Here is a 22,043-nt window from a genome sequence, read left to right on the forward strand (position 1 = left end):
TGTTTTTATGGACTAATAAATCTTCCACCTCAAATGTTCTCCTGCCTGCCTGCTCTCTGCCTTTGGGTCCTCAACTTCCCAGAACCTTAACATGAATATCTTCTTCTGTTTACCCCTCTCATTGAGAGAGAGAGAGAGAGAGAGACAGAGAGAGAGAGAGAGAGAGAGAGAGAGAGAGAGACACATGTTGGGACTCACCGGATCTCCTCTGAGTCCTCGCTCTCCTTTCAGCCCCCCCTCCCCTCTGATACCCGGGATACCCTGAGGACGACACATGAACCTGTCAATCATCCAGCCGGGGGTCAGAGGTCAACGCCTCCCAGCCAATCAGTGAGAACGAGACATTAACAATTTTATATGTCGACAAAACAACTACAATATTTGCAATAACACAGAACAAGTGTAATAATTAATAATAAAATGTTCTGCCAGTATAGAATACTGTATACTTTATTTGAATTATTGTCTATGATTATTAGGGCTGCAATTCAACGATTAATCTGCGGATTATTTTTCTTGATTAATCGTTGAAATGTCCAAACTGATGTCTGTAAATGTCTAGTTTTGTCCAAAACTTAAATATATTCACCTTAATATGATATAAAAAATGAAAAGAGCAGGACAATCTCCATATTTAAGAGGCTGAAAACATCATTTTCTGCCATTTCTTGCATTAAAAATGTCTTTTAACAATTATCAGAATAGTTATTGGATGGACTAATCGTTGCAGCTCTGATGAACATATTCTCTTCATCACACTTAATCCAGATTAAATTTTTTATAAATATGAAAACAATAATCCCTCCGCAGCTCAAACACAAAGTACCTCCATGCAGGGAAATCTACATAAATATATTAGTTTTTACTGGGTTTCCTGGGTCTCCTCTCGGTCCTTTAGCTCCATCTGTTCCCGTCAGTCCCTGAAGACACACAACCAACAATACATTTCATATACTGCAATATACTATACTCTGTTATTATTACAATGCAACTTGTGTGGACTAAAAGGAAGACTGCTTTGTATTGATGCTTCTCTGTCTGGAAGTGACATTCCCTATTATTTTTTTTGTGTGTCAGTAGTTTAGTTTTATGTATTAAATGTTTAGTTCTAGTTGGACAATATATGGATTACACTATTGCGTTGTGTGTGTTGTGATATGTTTTCTTCATTCTGTATTTTTTGTTTGTAGAGTATGTTGTGTGTGTGTGTGTGTTTGTGACTGTGTGAGTGTGTTTGTGTGTGTCTGTGTGTGTGTGTGTGTGTGTGTGTGTGGACATTGGACCGGAAGCTGTGGATGAAATTACTTTTGTATTGTTGTCATGTAATTCTGTGTGGATGACACGTAAATGAAATATCATATCATATATGAACTATACTGTGTCTTATAACCCGACCCACACGTATTCAGCGGTGATCCAGAATGAAAATCTGCGGAATATAACGGACTGTTTTTAAACTTGGATGTGTTAACATTAATTTTGCGAGAATTCTGCGACCATAGACCTTCTACTGCAGACTGCCTGTAACGGAGTGTAGCATCACTTTACCTGTGAATTGCTTTCTATATTGAAAAATGTAACAGTTTCTTGAGGAAGGACGCCTGAATCCTCCGCCAAATACGCACACCTAAGTCTTCCACAAAGTTAGGTTAAGAACTGATAGCAGCAATGTGATCTGAAATTCAGGAGAAATGAACAACATCGGCATTCATCCGTACCTGCTCTCCGTCGATTCCGTCCAGTCCGTTTTCTCCGTTCTCCCCCTGCAGCAAGAATCAACCGTCACATCTTTGTTTTTCATGTACATTTTTATAGGGACAAGCAAGGGCGTAACTTTGGGTTCAACATCCAGGGGGGGCTTGAGATCTCCAACTATCTCAGGAGGTCCCGGGACATGTCTACAAACATTTGGAGGAAAAAACTCGAAAAAAGAAGACAAAAACGTTGAAAAGAAGCAACTAAAACCTCTGAAAAAATACTCGAAAAGAGAGGCAAAAACGTTGAAAAAAGAGACAAAAATCTACATTTAAAAAAAAAAAAAAAAACTTCAAAAGGCAACAAAAACGGAAAACAAAAATATGGTGTTTTTTGAAAATTAAACCATGTAAACCTAAGGGACAAGAAAGGGCATAACTTCTGAGATCTCCAACTATCTCAGGAGGTCCCGGGACATGTCTGCAAACATTTTGGGGAAAGAAAACTCGAAAAAAAAGACAAAAATGTTGAAAAAAAAAGCGTCAAAAACCTCGGAAAAAATACTCTAATAAAAGACAAAAACATTTTGAAAAAAAACTCAAATGTCAAAAGGCGACAAATGTCAGAAAAGGCACGAAAAACTGGAAAAGGTGCCAAAAAAGTGAAAACAAAACAAAAACAAAACAAAAATATGGTGTTTTTTTGAAAATGGAAACATGTCAACCTATTGTGATATACCTGAAAATGAGCATAAGATGAGCACTTTAAATAAAACAACAAAACCCCACCAATAGATCCACACCTTAAAATGCAAAACCTATACAATAAAAATCACACAATAAATCCCCATAAAACACTACTTATCACGACTGCTGCCTCTTCACAAACATATCTCTACTTTCCTCCATTAAAAAGACCAAACTAAACTATTTATCTCCAAACTAAAATATTTATATTTGTCCAAAATGCACGTTCACTTCTTCGCCTTAAAGACTTCCTGCAGGGTGACTTCCTCACCCTGTTGCCCGAGACTCCTCTGTAGCCCTGCAGACACAAACAACAGGATTTAAACACATGGACAACATCTGACAGGACACAAAAACACAATAATTGTCACAATTATCACAGTGTGTCACAGGAAACTTCCTTTTTGGTCTGGAACGATAAGATTTAGTCCCGATTCGATTTTTTTAGTTAGTAGCTAACATTCACGTTAGCTAACATTAGCTACTATAGATAGCTGTGTTCTGCAGCCGTAAGCTAGCTACCATTCAAGCCAACATTAGATGATAACTAACGTTAGCTAAACACAGCTGTCTAGGCGCCAGTAGCTAGCTAACGTTAGCTACTAACCTAGCACGAACAAACTGCATGGAGAGCTGAGATAGTTAGCTAGCACCACAGAAGTGCGCAGAGCTCAAGCTATACAACACACTACACAAACATGAAATTAATTTAGCCAACGTTAGTACTACTTGTTATTGTCTCCTTCACGAGTGACAATGGGGTGCCTCCGTTTCAGATGCTCCCAAATTGCTGTTGTTCTGGTGTGGTATGCCAACTCCATTTGGCAAAGAGCGCAAATAACGACACCTTTACATTTGGGACTAAATTTGAAGTATTCCCATACCTTCGATGATTTAGGGCGAGCTGTTTTTTAGGACTTTTTCTTTTATTGGGGCTTTTTGCAGGGCTTTGTTGGGAATTCTGTGAGGAGGTTGCTGTTTCGTCCTCCATTCTGCAATGTTTTGGTCTCCCACGTGTGTGTGGCGAGCTGTGGCGAAGCATCGACGCAAATTTTTATGTCGATGCGCCCCGTGTCTGGTCACCAGCCTCGTGTCTGGTCACCAGCCTCGTGTCTGGTCACCAGCCACTCAATAGATTTTTTGGGCTGGTGAGTGAAACGATTCTACCCGCCACTTACATATTTTTAGCAGCATTTGGCTGGTTTATGGTGCTAACTAACTTTGAACCCTGCCCCCCCCCCCCCTTGATTAAAATGATATAATAACCTTTTGTCCTCTGGTTCCGGGACAGCCCTCGATGCCCGGCGGTCCGATGGGTCCAGGCGCCCCTCGCTCACCCTGCGACACACAAACACAGCGAGCAGTGACACAGCGGAAACACAAACACAGCAAGCAGTGACACAGCGGAAACACAAACAGCGGGCAGTGACACAGCGGAAACACAAACAGCGGGCAGTGACACAGCGGAAACACAAACACAGCAAGCAGTGACACAGCGGAAACACAAACACAGCAAGCAGTGACACAGCGGAAACACAAACACAGCAAGGAGTGACACAGCGGAAACACAAACACAGCGAGCAGTGACACAGCGGAAACACAAACGCAGCGAGGAGTGACACAGCGGAAACACAAACACAGCGAGCAGTGACACAGCGGAAACACAAACGCAGCGAGGAGTGACACAGCGGAAACACAAACACAGCGAGGAGTGACACAGCGGAAACACAAACGCAGCAAGGAGTGACACAGCGGAAACACAAACACAGCGAGCAGTGACACAGCGGAAACACAAACGCAGCGAGGAGTGACACAGCGGAAACACAAACACAGCGAGGAGTGACACAGCGGAAACAAAAAAGGTAATGTGTATATATAGTGTGTAATTTTGTTTTTTTTGGTTGTTTTTTTTTACCAGTTCTTTCCTTGTTATTTTGTTTTATAATTGTTAGAATGTGTTACATTTCTTTTCTTTTCCTGTATGCGTCATACAGTGTTTTAATATTGTCTGATTTAAAGTTGTTTTGGACCCCACAAAGACCTGCTGGTGGTCTAGGTGTCAGCTAACTTATAATCCTTATAATAAACTAAACTGATATACTGTACACATAAATATAAATATATCTAAGACACATGCAACTGCTGAGTTAGGACAGTGGCACCTGTTCTGGTTATTGGCTTTTAAGTTTCAGACGTTTTTTTGCTCCTTCTCTTCTTCCTAGTGTCATCCCACCCTGACCAAAATTGGTATGAAATGCCGAGTAAACTCTGTGCAGATAGCCTGAATATAGAAGCACTTACAGGAGCTCCCTCGTCTCCCGGGAAACCCGGCTGGCCCGTCTGTCCAGGCGAACCCTGTTCAGAGAAACACACTCAACAAGATCAGGGGCAGAAACACAAACACAAACCGCAAAAAAATTATTTACTTTCTACATCTGTCTGTAAACAATCAGGGTCCTCGAGGATAAATAAAGATTACTTTCTACACACAGACTATTCTCCCTCAGAGAGGAGAGCAATAAAACATCGGGGAGGTTGGCTACAGTTCCACCTAGCTAGCTAGACTATATATATATATATATATAAAACTCTATAGCAATTATTATATAAATCTTTCTTTCTCTCTAGGTACGACTAAAATATGTTCAAGCTTAAAGCTTGGCTGAGGACCTTTAAAACTACTTTTTAATTCTGCCAGGTAGCAGATGTGAGGTTCCCATGTTTAGGAGTACAAAATACTGTCATTTGACTTATTTTATTTGGCTCAAATCGCAATAAATCAAGCCTGTCAGCATTGATTTATGAACTAATAGAAATGTTTATGCATCTTACATATTGTAATTGCACTGGATATGTGGACATCTTCCAATAAAACAACTTTACATTAAAGACTAAATCAAGACAGGCCTGGTGCGAGTGTCTGCTAGCTCTCAGCTCAGACCAGCCTTCTTTTTAGCCTTTTAACACGTTGTCCCAAACGTTCCTGACATCATGTTTAAAGTTTAAAAAGTGTGTATTTCAGTCACCTTTAACCCCGGGGGGCCCCAAAGGCCAGGGATGCCTTCATGTCCCGAACATTTGCACATGACGTTGCAGCACTCCCTATCTGATATCGCTTCCTGCAGTAAGAGAGAGAGAAGAGAGAGAGGAGTGAGAGAGAGAGACAATGTATATTCAATTCAATTCAATTTTATTTATAGTATCAAATCATAACAAGAGTTATCTCGAGACACTTTACAGATAGAGTAGGTCTAGACCGCACTCTATAATTTCCAAACCCCCAACAATTACAGTAATTCCCTCAAGAGCAAGCATTAGCAGTAGCTATTGCGACAGTGGTGAGGAAAAACCTCAGCAGACCCAGACTCTTGATAGGTGGTGTCTGACGGGGCCGGTTGGGGATGTGATGAACAGTGGCGATAATAGTCACAATAAAGATAATGGAACAGTGACTTCAAAGGTAGTCGTTGTAGTTCATGTCATAGCAGGGCACATCATGTCATACTGAGTAGTGCAGTCTCCAATACCGGATCCTGACTACTCTGTGCGTATGAACATCACAGCAGGGCATTGCAGGATGTAGCGTGGCCCAGCAGAGCATGGATGGATGTAGCAGGAAGCAGCAGGGTTCAGCAGGACGCAGCATGACATCGCAGGGCACCGCAGAGCTTGGCAGGGAGTGCAGCATTCCCAATGCATGCACTCCCAAACCATTTGTCTGCACAGGCTGCTGAGCTCATTGCCCTCACTGAAGCATGTAAGTTGGCTGATGGCTCATCTGTTACCATCTACATGGACTCAAGGTATGCTTTTGGGGTGGTGCATGACTTTGGTGCACTGTGGAAACACCGACAATTTCTGAAATCTGACGATAAGCCCATTTTACATCATCATTTGATCAATGATCTTTTGACTGCTATTGTACTACCAACACAGGTAGCTGTATGTAAATGCGCTGCACATACAGAAGCACAAGATGCTGTCTCTAGGGGTAACAGGTGTGCTGATACAGCTGCCAAAGCAGCTGCACGCTTGCCCCTCTCACTTGACACCTTAGCTCACACTGCAGAGGATCACTTCTCACTTCCAGAGTCTGTGATTGCTATGCAGACACATGCTACACCACAAGAAAAACAACAATGGAAAACAGTAAGGTGCACCTTTAACACTGGCATCTGGCTAGGGCCAGATTCTAAACCATGTCTCCCAAAACACTTTTTCACTCATTTTGCTAAATTGACACATGGGTTAGACCATGTCTCCAAAGGGGAATGGTAGTAGCTATCACGCAGACATGGTTTACAAAGGGGTTCACTACATTTGCAGAAAAATGTTGTAAAGCTTGCATTATATGCGCACAACACAACATTGGCAGAGGAGTAAATGTAACACGACAGGCAGCACACCAACCACCAACACGACCATTTGAACATTTGATGATGGATTTTGTTGAGCTAACACCGTCAGAGGGGAAAAAACATTGCCTCGTTATGGTTGACATGTTCTCTAAATGGGTGGAGGTGTTTCCGGCCAAAAGGCAGACAGCTTCAGTGGTGGCAAAAGCTCTAATGACAGAAATCATTCCCAGATGGGGAATACCGAGCCGTGTGTCTAGTGATAATGGAGCTCATTTTGTAAACTCAGTGATAACACAAATAAACTTGTTTATCGGTATAAACATCACAACGCACTGCATTTATCACCCACAATCCGCAGGTTCGATTGAGCGAGAAAACGGAACATTGAAAACAAAACTAGCTAAATGCTGTGCAGACACAGACAAAGGCTTTACCTTTGGTCCTAATGTATATGCGAATGCGTACACGATCTCGCTCCAATCTCAGTCCGTATGAGATTCTGTTTGCCAGGCCTCCTTATGTAAGGACAGAAATGTCAAAGGCGGCGATTCCCTCAACAGCTCTATGTGAACATGACATGTTGAAATACTGCACCAAACTTTCTTCTGCTCTTTCGAAAACAGGTTTCAGCAGGTCTTCCTAAACCAGCTGAGGGACCACTGCATAAGCTCTGGCCTGGGGACTTTGTGGTGATCAAAAGCTTCAGGAGGAAGAGTTGGCAGTCCAGACGGTGGGAAGGACCCTTCCAGATCCTCCTGGTGACTCATACGGCGGCCAAGGTCACGGAACGATTCATGTGGGTGCACCCAACACACTGCAAACAGGTTCCGGACCCAGGAGAGGTGCCAGGTTCGCTAACACCTGCAACAAGTGACCAGCAGTCACCTACGAGGGATATTGATTCAGAGACCAGCCTGACAGACGGCTTTTCTGTGCTATCTCTGAAATCAATCGGGAAAACTGGAAGTTTTCTCACTGATTTGCAACACACTGAAGGAGGAGAGAGAGTGTGACCCACATACTGGTATTGTACCTTTTGACACAGCACATTCCTGGAAAACACTCCTTCTGTTGCAGCTCTGACAGCTCTGACACTCACAGCATATTCTTTGTTTTGTTTTGTTTTCTTTAACACCGAGGAACTGTTGACATTCCTCTGTGACTCAGAGCAGAGTGCTCAGACACACACACGCACACAGGAGCAGAGTGCTGTGATACGCACACACATGGAGCAGCTGGACGACAAACTGCTGAAATGGTATCCTCCGAGGAGAGTTTATTCTTCATTACTGTATTTGTGATTTTTGCATTAATAATGTTAGAAAGATATGATAAACCGCTGACTGAAGTAACCATTTTTTTAAACACCACTTCTCCCAATGACACCGACACACCCAGACACACTAGGAACACTAGTGAGGAACATGGAAGGGGAAAGCGAGTGACGCGTTCCACAGTTTCTGCGTCTAGGAGTAGATGACGTTCAGGGTATAATAAATACCACAGAGCTAATGTTACTATCAGAGGTAGTTTGGGGAGGTGATAGACATTGTTTATTACAGAAAAGGAGGACCCATATGTTCCTCATGGAAACAGGCTGTTTGGCACACTGGTAGTACAGGTTGGGGTTATCAAGTTCCTGATGACCACACAAACTTAACTAATAAATTGTCAATAAAAAAAGTAAGCTATTTCTCAACAGGCATCTTGTTAACATTGACCAATGCTCAGTATTCAGACCAAGGCTACTTCGTTGTGTGTATTATGACCCTAGGGGAGGCTTCCCTGTGGACCTTTTTACCTTGAAGTAATCTCACCTCCCACATCTGACACAGAAACACCACATTTGACGCAGACTTTTGAAAGTTTATCTAACAGATGGGGATCTTCTGAGGATAATGATGCATTCTCCACTAATGTATGGCTTGGCCTAGTTAAGAAGTTCACGCGTGATGTAGGGTATAATGACTCTTGTTATGTTTGTTCACTATTTCCCCACTCTCAGAAGCAGGCTACCCCAGTAAAACCACACACATTGAATCTCACAGAAATCGTCTGTGCTCTGACAGCACTCAAAGATGTTAGAGAGGAGGGGGGTCAGTTTTATTCGGCTCCTATTCAACCTCCACCTTGTGGAGATTTTGCGAATCGCACTGTGCGTGCTCCGAACGGTACTATATTTACAACTAAAAATGGAAAAGCATCTGATAGTATAGGACAATTCCACCATAGCCTTATGAAGAATTTGACACATGCCCTATGCATCGAACGACCTCGTCGTATGGCTTCTCAGTATTTGGAGGTAACCACGGGTTGTCAACGGACTCTGAATTGTACATGCGCAACAGGGGATTTCAACATTAGTGCATGCTTACACTCCACACCGGGGTATCTTAGTGCTTCAGTACTGATACCATCTTTGACTCACACCATGCGTTGGCCTGATGATTCTGGCGCAGGGTCTCTAGTGGATTATGTTTGGCTTTGTGGAGATCATTGGTATCAGATTTTGACTCCACTATGGGCAGGAAGATGTAGTATGATATAGTTGACTCCTTCCATTACAGTTATGACTTCCCTTGTGCATACAACTCACCACTATCCCATGTACGTGCCCACATCTGACGTTTCTGCTAGAGAAAAGCGAGAGGTTACCAGCCCAGGAACTAAATTTGCAGCAGGATTCTTTCCTTGGTATGGGACAGTGAACAATGCACATAATATTGATCGGATTCAGGAAAGTCTTGAGAATTTGACTGCTATGATGATTTCAGGGTTTGGAGAATTTCCTCCTGCTATGCGAGCTATGAGAAACATGCTAATGCAACATCAGATGGGATTGGACTTATTGCTAGCAACACAGGGGGGACTTTGTCACATCATAGGTACACACTGCTGCACATTCATCCCAGACATTTCAGGAAACATCACAGACACCATTCACCACTTGAACCTACTTTTGACTAATCTCAAAGCACAGGACGTCCCAGAACACTATGCAGGATGGGACTGGTGGGCCTGGGTTTTTCAAGGGGGATGGAAGGCTTGGTTAGCTAGATTCGTTGCACCACTAATAACTTTGATGTTTGGTTGATAAGGTCCTGGACACCGTTTTTGATACTGTGCAAGACTGATTAAATTTTGTTTTATTCTTTTACTTAGACGTGAACGCTTGCTACTAAAAAAAGTTTTTTTTGTACCTCTTTGAAAAAAAGCATTTAAGCAATAGACAAGTATATCCATATGTTTGAATATTAAGAAGTAAAGTTTGATTATGTGATTAATTCTATAATAAGGTTTGAATCTTTAAAAGTAAAATTTATTTTGTGATTATTTTGTAATCAAAAGGGTGAACTGTGGTGGCAAATTTTATTTTAACCATTTGTTTAATGATTGTTTTTAACCTCCACATAATCCTCCTCCTTCCTGTAGACTTTTAAAGCACCAGAGAGGGGAATAGCTGCAGCCGTCAACTATAGCCTAGTAGAGTTATTTAGTTTTACTAGCCTGAAGCTCCTCACATTGTTGTCTTTTTGCTTAGATAGAAGTGGAGAAGGCCGATGACTGTTTACTGAGAACTACATAGGTTTCTGTCTCCTGAGATAAACTGTTGTTTAGGCTAATGAAAAGAACAGGAGCCGAGGGGAAGGTGATCAACTATGGCCTTGCTAAAAGATACATTTAGAGGGGTGGCTTAACAGAGGTTTTTACTATATGATGGTTGGATGTTTAGACTTTAGGTTAGAAATGCTCATTCAGTCGTGCTGCGTGTACCTGTGAATCTGTGTTTCTCTATTCTGCAGAATATAATAAATTCTTCAGTGAGAATCTACAATGTAAATTGTCATGAAAATAAAGGAAACGCATTGAATGAGAAGGTGTGTCCTTTTGGCCTGTACTGTAGGTTAGTGATAGGTTTGGTATGTGTGCATGCAAATGTTTGAATGTATCTTATATATTCTAAGGAGTTTCTAGAGACCAGTCAGTTTAAGATGATATGGTCTCATAGTGAAGCCTAGCTTAGAATGTGTGAATCTATTATGAGTTTGGGTACAACTTTCACACAGAGGAATCGGAGCCAGGAATGTGGGAATCTATTAGGAGCATCGGCCATAAAAGGTGTAGTTTAAGAGTAAAACTTGTGTGCTGAAATAGATGTCTCATGCTGTGTAAGCACAAAAAGAGTTTAAAAGGTATTCACTATGATGTACATGTGGTTCATCCTTGGGCAGACGTGTCTGTATGCTCATGGTTGTCCCAGTGTCATGAAAGTTTGTTCACTGTTTAAATAAAGCTGCACTTGATTTGTACTCTTCGGACTGGTCGTCATCTCTGAGGTCTCCCTACATCATTTCTGAGTCATCACCCGATATCAGTTAGTAACAGGCATTTCTGGGACGGGATGCACACAAATGGAAAGGGAGAGGAGAGAGCAGTCAAAGGAGGGAGAGGAGAGGAGAGCAGTCAAAGGAAGGGAGGAAGGAAGTCCCCCGGCAGTCTAGAAATATAACAGCGTAACTAAGAGAGACAGGCAGTTTAAGGAGAGGAGCCTGTTCGGGCTTGGAACTCTCCCCTGCTGGATCGGGCTGTACTGGCCTGCCTCTCTCTATACTTTTGTTATATTATTAATCTGACGACAATGAAGAGAAGCAGGTGGCCGGGCTAGGCGGACGCTGCAACTCCTCACTCCCTAGCTATAAGCTTTATCAAAGAGGAGTGTTTTAAGATCATTCTTAAATGCGGTGACACTTTCTGCCACTCAAACCCAAACTGGGAGCTGGTTCCACAGGAGAGGTGCCTGATAGTTGAAGGCTCTGGCTCCCACTCTACTTTTAGAGACTCTAGGTACCACAAGTAACTCTGCATTCTGGGAGCGCAGTGCTCTAGTGGGATAATAAGGTATTAGGAGCTCTTCTAGATATGATGGTGCTTGACCATTTAGAGCTTTGTAGGTCAGGAGAAGGATTTTAAATTCAATCCTGGATTTTACAGGAAGCCAATGCAGAGAAGCTAGTACAGGAGAAATATGATCTCTTTTCTTAGTTCTTGTCAGAACACGCGCTGCAGCATTCTGGATCAGCTGGAGAGTCTTAAGTGACTTATTTGAGCAACCTGACAGTAGGGGATTACAATAGTCCAGCCTGGAAGTAACAAATGAATGGACTAGTTTTTCAGCATCGTTTTGAGACAGGATATTCCTAATTTTGGCAATGTTACGAAGATGAAAAAAGGCTGTTCTTGATGTTTGTTTTAGATGGCTGTTAAAGGATATATCGTGATCAAAAATAACTCATAGATTTCTGACAGTAGTGCTGGAGGCCAGGGCAATACCATCCAGAGTAGCTATGTCTTTAGATAATGAAGTTCGGAGGTGTTTAGGGCCCAACACAATAACTTCAGTTTTGTTTGAGTTTAACATCAGAAAATTATAGGTCATCCAGGATTGTATATCTTTAATGCATGCTTGAAGTTTAGCTAACTGACTGGTTTCATCTGGTTTGATTGACAAGTATAATTGGGTGTCATCCGCATAACAGTGAAAGTTAATTGAGTGTTTCCTAATAATATTACCAAGAGGAAGCATATATAAGGAGAATAGAATATAATAATAGCATATACTGTATGTATGTTTCATTCTTTTCTGTTTTTACTGTTTGTGTACTTTGGATACCTGCTGGTTCCTGTGAAGACTGATATGAATAAATGTTGATTGACTGATTGACATGTGGTTGGCTATAACGTGCCGGACTTACGATCTGTTTGAGGATGGCGCTGCCGACGCTCTGCATGCCGATGCTGAGAGGAAGCTTGTAGCCGAATCCTCGGCCAAACTCCACCATCTGCAGCTGGGTGGGGTCACGCACCCCCTCCAGAGCCACCGTCAGCAGGGCGCTCACCCCTGCACACAGTAAACAGCAGCTGATTGTATTTTCACTGTCCTAGAGCAGGGTGTCTGCAGGTTTCACCAAGTCAAATTTAAGATTTTTTAAAGACATGCAATTTAAGACGTATCCCACAACATTAAATAAAATCTATCTAGGGAGGTCCCAGGACATGTATGCATGTACTGAAAAGTGCAAAAACATAAAAATTGTCCCCAAAAAAAGACACAAAAACTTAGAAAAAAGCACCAACATCTTCCAAAAAAAACTTAAATAAAGGCAACAAAAAGTAAGAAAAATTGTCCAAAAAAACAATTGACAGATAGTCTAACTAGCTGTGTAAATTGACCCTGCAGAGATCTGAGAAGCAGTCAACAATAGTCCTCATTAATCCACGAATTTAAAATTCCAACACAAAGAAAGCGGAAGGAAATGGAAAATACACACATCAAGCGGAATTTCCTGCTGCACGGGAGCAATCCCGGAAGTTGAACATCAAGCGAGCATCCGTAAAGTGTACCTCCAATGGAGAGGTTCATAGGCTTACAAGTTATTACCTGCCGTTAGCATTCCATTGACTCCCATTCATTTTGGCGTCACTTTGACAGCAAATAACTTTACATCTTAAGCATTTAAAGATTCTATTTGTCCATTGTTTATTTCTAAAGAAAAACGACAATATATAAAAGGCTCCATTACCTTGTATGTTAAGGCTCCGTAGCAGACGTTTTTGTAAAAATAGGCTAACAATTGTGTCATAACCATGCGACTTAGGCCGGTTACACACTATCAGCATGGCATGAGCGTGGCGTTTCTGTTGCGTGTCAGCTGCGTGGATATTTCTATGTCTTTACACACCAGAAAAGTGTGTGACGCGGCGCTGCTGTTAGACTTGTCTGGACACATGGATGTTTCCCATTGATAAAATGAAATACCATGTTAAACATAAATATATACTGATTTGATTACAGCAAAGACAACGTCGGCAGTATTGACGGCAAAATAGGCTACAGAATATTACGTTCTGTATTGACAGGTGCAATATTAGAAAATCGATAAAAAAAAAAAATTACATTCATATATCTGCATTTATATCAAAACCTAGAGGCTTTCAAACATCAACATGTCATTTATTAATATGCATTTGTGTCTAAATGACATATAAACATATTTTCCTATTCTATTTTGCCTGGAAACGCTTCCAACACGCTCGCGTCTCACGTGAAAAATAGGCGTTGGTTCTATTTCTAGCAGGCACATGTCTAGATAGACGTTTTTTTCTACCAAAAATTATTAGTGCTGGTCAGGGGGTACTTGGCTTAAAGAAACAATTCAAAGGGGTACATATTGAAAAAAGTTTGAAAACCCCTGATATAGACTGTAGTGAACACAACCCCGACAGGGTGATTTGCTATAACAAACCGCCTCGCTCTACATAATAAAATATGTACATATTTTACAGAAGAAGCAACACCCAGTTTTTACCAGACTTTCGCAGCAGCTCTGATTCATGCTCCAGTTTCATCACGTCTTCATCGAGTCCATCTGAGAAGATCACCAGCACCTGATGGACGAGATCAGAGATTAGTAGACTGTGATATAGCTGTGTTTTTGTTTGTTTTTGGGGGTTTTGCCTTTAATTGACAGGACAGCTAGGTGAGAAAGGGGAAAGAGAGGGGGAAGGCATGCAGGAGATCATTACAGGTCGGACCCGAACCCTGGACCCCTGCGTTGAGGCACAAGCCTCTCAGCACATGTGCGCCTGCTCCACCCACGAGCCAACCCGGCCACTGTTATGGTTGGTATTAATGTGAGAGAATCCCCTCAGGTCTGCAGATTATTCCAAACATGTTAGCGATTCACAGTGGGGAGAAAACTGTTCTGCTTTTTGTCCTCATTTATGTAAACCAAAGATACATTATTTTTCGTACATTTCTTCCCCCCAAAAGTATCCCCAGAGAGAGGAAAATTGAATTATTCATGGGATGTGATAATTAAAATGTGCATCAGCATTCTTGTGTTTGTTATATGTGTAAAGGGTAATTTTCTGGGGGTTTATTTCTTTTCAATCTGGACCCTATTTTCCCATGCATTGGTGTCTAAATGATTATTGTGAACCAAAATCTTTGAAGTTGGTCCAGTATTGCGAAAAGCTATAACCGGCAGCCGTGAACCGGGCTGCAATTTCACCTTATAGGACAAATGTACCGCGTCAGTTTTTTGTTGCAGGTTAATATTGTAAGTGCCTGACAACATTATGGAAAGGATCCCTACAGAGATAGATATTTTAGTTAAAGAGTAAGATCCTTTTTATTTAACAAGAAACAGCCCCGAAATCACCATCACCAAACTCCACCAGACTCCATGTAAATAATCAGTACTTTTAGTGTGTATAGCGCCAGCATATCTCCACCAGACTCCATGTAAATAATCAGTACTTTTAGTGTGTATAGAGCCAGCATATCTCCACATGTAAATGGGTGAATTAAGGGTTTATTTCAACCCAGAGTGATGATTGTTGGAACAGTGGAAAGATGAACCAAGATGGCTTTTGATAGTTTTATTTTGTTTCTGATGACTTTAAATGAAGTGGGTTTTACAATGTGGTCTGGTGAGTTTGGCGATAGCGATTTCGTGGCTCTTTCATTGATTTTCTGGGTTTGCCAGCTGTGCCACTCTCACCTTCACATGAGATTTGGACTTGATCTTGAACATCTGCTTGAAGGAGTTTAGCATGGCAGTGTTGAAATAGGAAGGTTCTGACATCCGGCAGGGTCATGACTTTATTCACCACGTCCGCGCTGTAGCCCTCAAAGTTTGTGTCGTACAAGGTACGCCCATCTCTATCTACCACTTGGAAGGCGATGTTGGGCTTGACGGGTGTGGGGCCGACACAGCACAGGCCTTCTAATGAGGAAACGTAATTGAGGATCTGTGGCAGGAAGTTCTGGAGCTTGGTGTGGCCGCTGACCAGCACCTCACCAGGAGCTCCGGTCCTTCGAGAAATATCGAATCCTATGGCGATATCATTGGTGCAGTCGTTTGGGGGCGGCGGTGTGGGGGGTTTTGGGGATGCTGTGGGCGGTGGGGGTGGGGGAGGTTTGGGGTCATCGCACATGACGTCGACCACACTTTGCTTGATAGAGTGCAAAACATCATAGTTCCGCACAGTGAACATCCTCTCTGGGGTGCCAGCAATCTGCAGGAGCTGCAGGTCGTGGACGTCTCCAACGCCGATGGCAAACACATTAATGTTCTGATCCCTGAGAATGTCAGCTGCGTCCTCCACATCATCATCAGAATCACCATCTGTGATCACCACCAGATTTTTGGGGACCTGGTCACGGCTGCCCCGCGACTCCTCAAAGTACTCCTTAATGTGATCCAATGCTCTCCCTAAGTAGGTGTTTCCACCTGTGTAATCCACTTTAAGGATTTGTGTGTTCAAATCCTCCTTATTGTAGTACTTGTTGAGGTAAAACTCATCATTAGGCTCGTCACTGAACTGGCAAAGTCCAATATGCACCAACTTTTCACCGACTTCAAAGCTGTCGACTAATGTTGTCGTAAAGTTCTTCATGATATTGTGTTTGTTTTGTTTGATGCTGCTAGACCGATCAAGTAGGAAGACAAAATCGCCAGTCTTGCAAGCTGCCAAAGCAAAAAAAGAGAAAGCCATTTGTCTACATTACTAATACACAAGTGTGCCTTGGAATTATAACTATATAGCAAACGATACACTCAACTCCCCATTTTACAGCGGTATCTCCAAACTGATAATGAATAGATGCAAAATATCAGGCTCCATTTACACTTCAACGTTTGGGTTTGAAAACAAATATCTTTTACATTTACGACACGTAAATGTATTTGTTGCCTTACACTGCTGCGGCATATCCGAGCCCCTATGACAAAGACAATAGACCTTTTTTCACTGCAGACATGTTGTCATGTCATAGTAGGGAAAGCACAGTTGCATTCAAAACCATTAATGATGGCTGCATTCCACTTAGGAGAGGCCCTGGTATTGTGCATGCTGACTCACTGAAATAGCTTACTGGGACACTTGATGGAATTGAGCCATCGTTAAGGTTATCAGTTTCAGCTGTATTTCTCCTACTATGACAAGTCCAAATGTCTGCTGTGAAAAAGGTCAATAGAAACACCGCTGCCACTGTTTTGGTTTGAAACCTCCACGGTTTCTTTGTAGTCTGGACGGACACAAACGGAGAGCTTTGGAATATGCCTTTTGGGCATGTTAGTACATGTGAAGAATATTTCTGCTACTGGAGCTAAAACTCTTCATCTTTTTGGGCCTAAAACACAGCTTAAAAAACAAAACGTAGTAGTGTAGATGTAGCCTCAGAGACAGGTAGTTATGATGTGATAGTGCGTTCCATTTGTACTCGGAAGTCAGATTTTCCGAGTTCAAAGTCGGAAACATGCCCCATGAATTCAGATTTCCGAGTTGGGAAGTCAGAGCCCCTCACAGTACAGTACGCCAAGAAAGCAGACCTCGAAATCCAACATGGCGGCTTTCACAGTAGTGAAAACTATAGTAATATACAATTTAATTGCACCACCTGTCTTATTTGTGTATCATTAAATCAGTCGTACACACAGTACTGTCCAACTTTTATCCGTGGACATGTTGCTAATGTATAGTGTTTGTATGCACAAAAGACAGCCCAATGCGTTATCAACTGGTATTGCTAACAATGGCTAACCTGGAAAGAGCAACCCTACAGTGAAATCTGACTTGTATGAATGGAATCTGCTCCACTCCTTTGTGACGTCATTCCCAGCTCTGACTTCCGATTTAAATGGAACGCACTATATGTGCCTCCTGTGGTCCACAGATTATCTGGCATGCAATAATTTTCTCCATCTTTCCCTGCTCCACCCACACCTGATTAGCTTGTTAAGAGCATCAAGTATCACCACAGATGGGATTACTCACTTCAGTTTGTACGCCAAAGGCCCCTGACCAAGCATCAGTTTTTGACGTGCTGGGAGTAAGAATGTGTTGATAAAGTAAAGAGCAAAAGCTGCAAGTCTGTGTGCCATTACGCTTACCTGGCTTTGTGGAATTGCAGAAGGTAGAAGACATTTTTTTGTAAAGAGTTTCTAGAGCCTTAAAATTGTCCACAAAGAAAACTTTGGATTTGTCGCCACCAGCCATAGTCTCCAGCTGATCAAGTTTTGCTTCTTTCACTCCGACACTGATGACGACGATCCCGTTGGCTCGCAGTGCATCAGAGTGCTCCTTTAAGATGTCAGGGTTGGTGGCCTCCCCGTCTGTGATCACCATGAGAATCTGAGGAACATTGAATGCTTTACGGCCACCATGTGCAGCGTTAAAGTATTCCAACGAGAATTGCAAGGCCTCGCCCGTGTAAGTGTTTCCTTCTGTTGGCTTCTGCTTTGGTATTGCTGCAAGAACTTTTAGTTTGGAGTCATAGTCATGCAAAGAAAAATGAGGCTGGGTTTCAGTGGCGTAGGAAATGAGCCCAAAACGAGTCATGTCCTTTCCAACTGTTGTTTGATTCACTATTGACTCCATAAAGATCTGCATGCTTCCATACTGGATTTCATTTATGCTTGTGGAGCTGTCCACCAGGAAAATAATGTCGGCCTTATTTATTGTACAATCTGGTTGAAAGAAAAAAGAAAGAGCAGTAAAGTCAGTAACTTAAGAGATTGTTTAAATATTTCAGGAAATACATTTGATTGCTGTCAAAACAAAAGTCAGAGTTTCTTCACACAGGGGTTGCTGATCAACAATTAGCTTCAATGCTAACTGGTAAAAGCACAAAAACTCCTTTTCACATTTCTATTTTACCTGTTCAATCTTAATAATAAAGATATATGTAAATCATGGAGATAATGGGCATGCCATACATGCATATGTTGTTGAAAATCATGTTCATGCTTATTTAAAGTGCAGACTTCTTTAAAGCAGACTGGAACACTTGAGAGATTAAGCTAATGGCTCAATGCTTTTACAAACATATACACTGGTTATTTTTGGGGAAACTGCTCTTACTTTTCTGACAGAGATCCAAAGCCACCTGGCTCTCCAAGTCCTTCAGGGCATCAAAGTCTTTCTCAGAATACACCCTGTCTGTTGAGCCGCTGATATCAGCCAGCTGGGTGGTGTTGGCGTCCACCACTCCGATGGCGTAGATTACCACTCCCTTTTTCCTCAGAGCCTCAGCGGGGCCTATGACCTCGTCTTTGGCCTCACCGTCTGTTAGCACGATCAGCCTCTGACTGACATCAGGACGCCCTCCATTGGTTTTATCAAAATACTGCGACACCTTAGTAAGGGCCTTTCCTGTGAGCGTGCCTTGGTCCAGCTGCTCCATATCATCGATGGCTTTCAGAATTCCCTCTCTGCTGTAGTAGCGGCTGAGGGGTAACTCCAGCCTGTTGTCAGTGCTGAACTGCATGAGACCGACGTGCACCTTATTCTGCTCGTTGGTGGGTTTGCTGATGACGGCTTTCATGAATTCTTTCATTTTCTTGAAGTCATCCTTAGAGATGCTCTCAGAACCGTCAGCTAAGAAAAATATGTCGCCCTGTATATCTCTGCAAACTGTGGACACAGAACACAGAAATGTTAACGTGGTGTTCCTGTTTTCCCCCTCTTCTTCCCTTAGGGCCCAGTTGTTGGGTATCATTGAGATTCCAGACAGCGGATTACTTCTTATATATAGCTTCTCTATAGCTTATGAAGAATTATTAGTGGACATGAATTTGCCCAGAGCAGCTTGAATTGAGGTAAGTCGTACATTTTTCAACGTAAGCAATTGTTGTTTAAAAACTGTTGACTAAGGTTTTAAGGCTGTTTCAAGGCTTTTTTTTTGTATTTTGTAATATTATAAATGTCATTGTTATTTATTTTTTTCTGGCGAAAAACTCCCTTCCCTCTCCTTATGCTAACTCCTGGCGCTTACCCACTGCTAGTACCAGCTCTACTCGGCTTGGTGCGACCGCGGTGCCCCGTTCTCCTTTTTCCATTGCAGATTTAGTACCGCCTCATACGTGAGGCGAGTGTGGCTGGTTGTCATAACTACGCTGCAGGAAACTGCCGTGACATAACGCGACACACACACACAGAACGTGGAAGGTGTGTTGTTTTTGATTCTCGGCATGTGGCTGTTTGCCAGAAGACACATTTAATTTCAAAAGAAGCTGGAGGCAGCAAAAAAAAAAAACACCGCTGGCTAAACTTGTTCAGGACACCCCCGTCGGCCACTAGCAATGATGACGCAGTGATTAGTGACGATTCTCTCCGACCAATCAGTAGTCTGTAGGTTTTCATGTCACCTTTTGGTATCGCCTCAGCTCGCTTGGAACCTCGACGGAGGTGATACTAAATAAAGAACCTGTTGGCAGGTACCAGGGACATTTTATCATAATGGAAAACCAAAAAAGGCGAGCAGGTACCATGTAATGGAGAAACGGCATATGTATTTTAAAGTCCAGTGTAGTTAACCTTTACTTACCATCTTCAGTACAGATTTCTCTGATGATGTCGTTGTTGATGGATTTCAGGGCATCAAAATTATTGACCTGGATAGTCCTCTTGGGGTTGCCTGCAATATCTAGTAGCTCAGCTTCGTTTGAGTCTTTCACCCCGATGGCAAAGATGGTGACACCCTGCCGCCTCAGTTCTTCTGCTGGAGCCTTGACATCATCAGTGGATTTACCATCTGTGATGACAATCAGGTACTCTGGGACCTTGTGACCACGAGTTTGCATCGCTCTCCTAAAGTGTGGGCCCATGGATTTTAGGGCTTTTCCTGTCTCTGTCCCACCTCCTTCATGTGCAATATTCTTCACAGATTTCTTCAGGTTATCAACATTTGAGGAGGCTGTCAGGTCAAATTGCAAAGTTGGATCATCAGCATATTTCACAAGCCCGACGCGGGCCGATCTGGCCCAATATTGAAGGTCTGAAAAACTTGATGATGAAGTTCTGCATGTTTTCGATGTCTTGGTTCCCAATGCTTCCCAAGTCGTCCATCAGGAAGAAGATGTCTGCTTCCTCCTTTTTTACACATGCTGGAGAGGAAAAGCAACTGCATGAGTTAGTTCTTTTCACATAGTCACAGAGAGGAGGGCTAGAAATTAATATTCAAACATAGGAAATGGTCTGGCTTTGACTGGTCATTCTGGGACAAAACTACTTTTTGTTCCACCCATCCCATCCATACTCTAACATACTCTCTCTTCTTACATTGATTTAATATGCAGGTTACAACATAAATACTAATACAATATTTAAATGTTGATTATTTTGTGTCTATTGAACTTGTCAATATTCACAAAACGAAAGAAGACCCAAAAACAGTGGTTCAAACCTTTTTGGCCTCGGATTCCCTTGCACTGACTTTGACAGCTTGGTCAATGATGTTTTCACAAATGACTTTCTGCAGGCTGTGCTTCAGGGACTTCAGCTCGGGTGAAACTGTTCACATTAAAAACATGCCTATCAATGGGGTGAGACGCCATGTCCCTCAGCTCTTCCATGTTGGCATCTTTGATTCCTACAGAGTATACGGTGACATCAGCCCGACGGAGACGGATTGCTGCTTCATGCACGCTGTCCTGGGATTTACCGCCGGTGATCACCAACCGCCACCTGCTGGACATTCTTACTTTTCCTGCTGCCCTTTTCCTTAATGAAGATATTGTTCAGAGTGAAGGTTAGGGCAGCTCCAGTGTTCGTTCCACCTCCTCTGTAGGGCAGGATGTTGATGAACTGGAGGATTTCCTCCCTGTTATTGAACGTGTCGAGGTAGACCTGTGGTATGGACTCCTCGTGTTATGCGTAACGATGCCCACTCTGACTTTATTCGGTCTTACATCCAGGCTGCTCACAATCGAGTGCAGGAAAGTGCGCACCAGCTTAAAATTTTCTTCTCCAATGCTTGCCGACTCATCAACGATGAACACAATGTCTGCAATATTGGCTCCTTTGCAATCTGTGAAAAGGAGTGTAATAAGTTAACTTGAGCCGTTGGCTACTTAACCTTTCAAATATATATTATATATAAGTGATTGCGATCCTAAGATCCTAAGGCGGCTAGGTTATATGGCATAAAATAATTTAAAGGTGATTTGTTTAAAATCTACTTTACATTTAAAACTCATAACAGCATTCAATGACTTTTTTTTCCAGAAATGAACTCAGATAGACATTCTTATTTGTTCCTCACTGCCTGTAAAGCAGCTGTACAATGTCCACTTCCAGACACTAATGACAAGAATTACAACGACTGGTTAGGTGGCTGAGTGCCCAAAGGAATGACGATTCTCACCTTCAGTAATGTTGTCCTTTTTCTCAGTCACGA

The 22,043-nt window shown here is 42.3% G+C and overlaps 1 protein-coding gene across 1 annotated transcript in view; it reads right to left on the reverse strand.

The window, feature by feature from the left end:
• The window catches only part of LOC120562574 (collagen alpha-6(VI) chain-like), a 146,306-nt gene that overhangs the window by 48,231 nt on the left and 76,032 nt on the right, over nucleotides 1-22,043 (reverse strand). Inside the window, 8 exon segments of the mRNA XM_039806349.1 lie at nucleotides 199-261; nucleotides 867-920; nucleotides 1,719-1,763; nucleotides 2,713-2,739; nucleotides 3,708-3,779; nucleotides 4,743-4,796; nucleotides 5,468-5,560; nucleotides 12,553-12,698. Of these exon segments, the coding sequence (XP_039662283.1) occupies nucleotides 199-261; nucleotides 867-920; nucleotides 1,719-1,763; nucleotides 2,713-2,739; nucleotides 3,708-3,779; nucleotides 4,743-4,796; nucleotides 5,468-5,560; nucleotides 12,553-12,698 (554 nt within the window).

Source organism: Perca fluviatilis, chromosome 7 (genome assembly GCF_010015445.1).
Source record: "Perca fluviatilis chromosome 7, GENO_Pfluv_1.0, whole genome shotgun sequence".
NCBI lineage: Eukaryota > Metazoa > Chordata > Actinopteri > Perciformes > Percidae > Perca > Perca fluviatilis.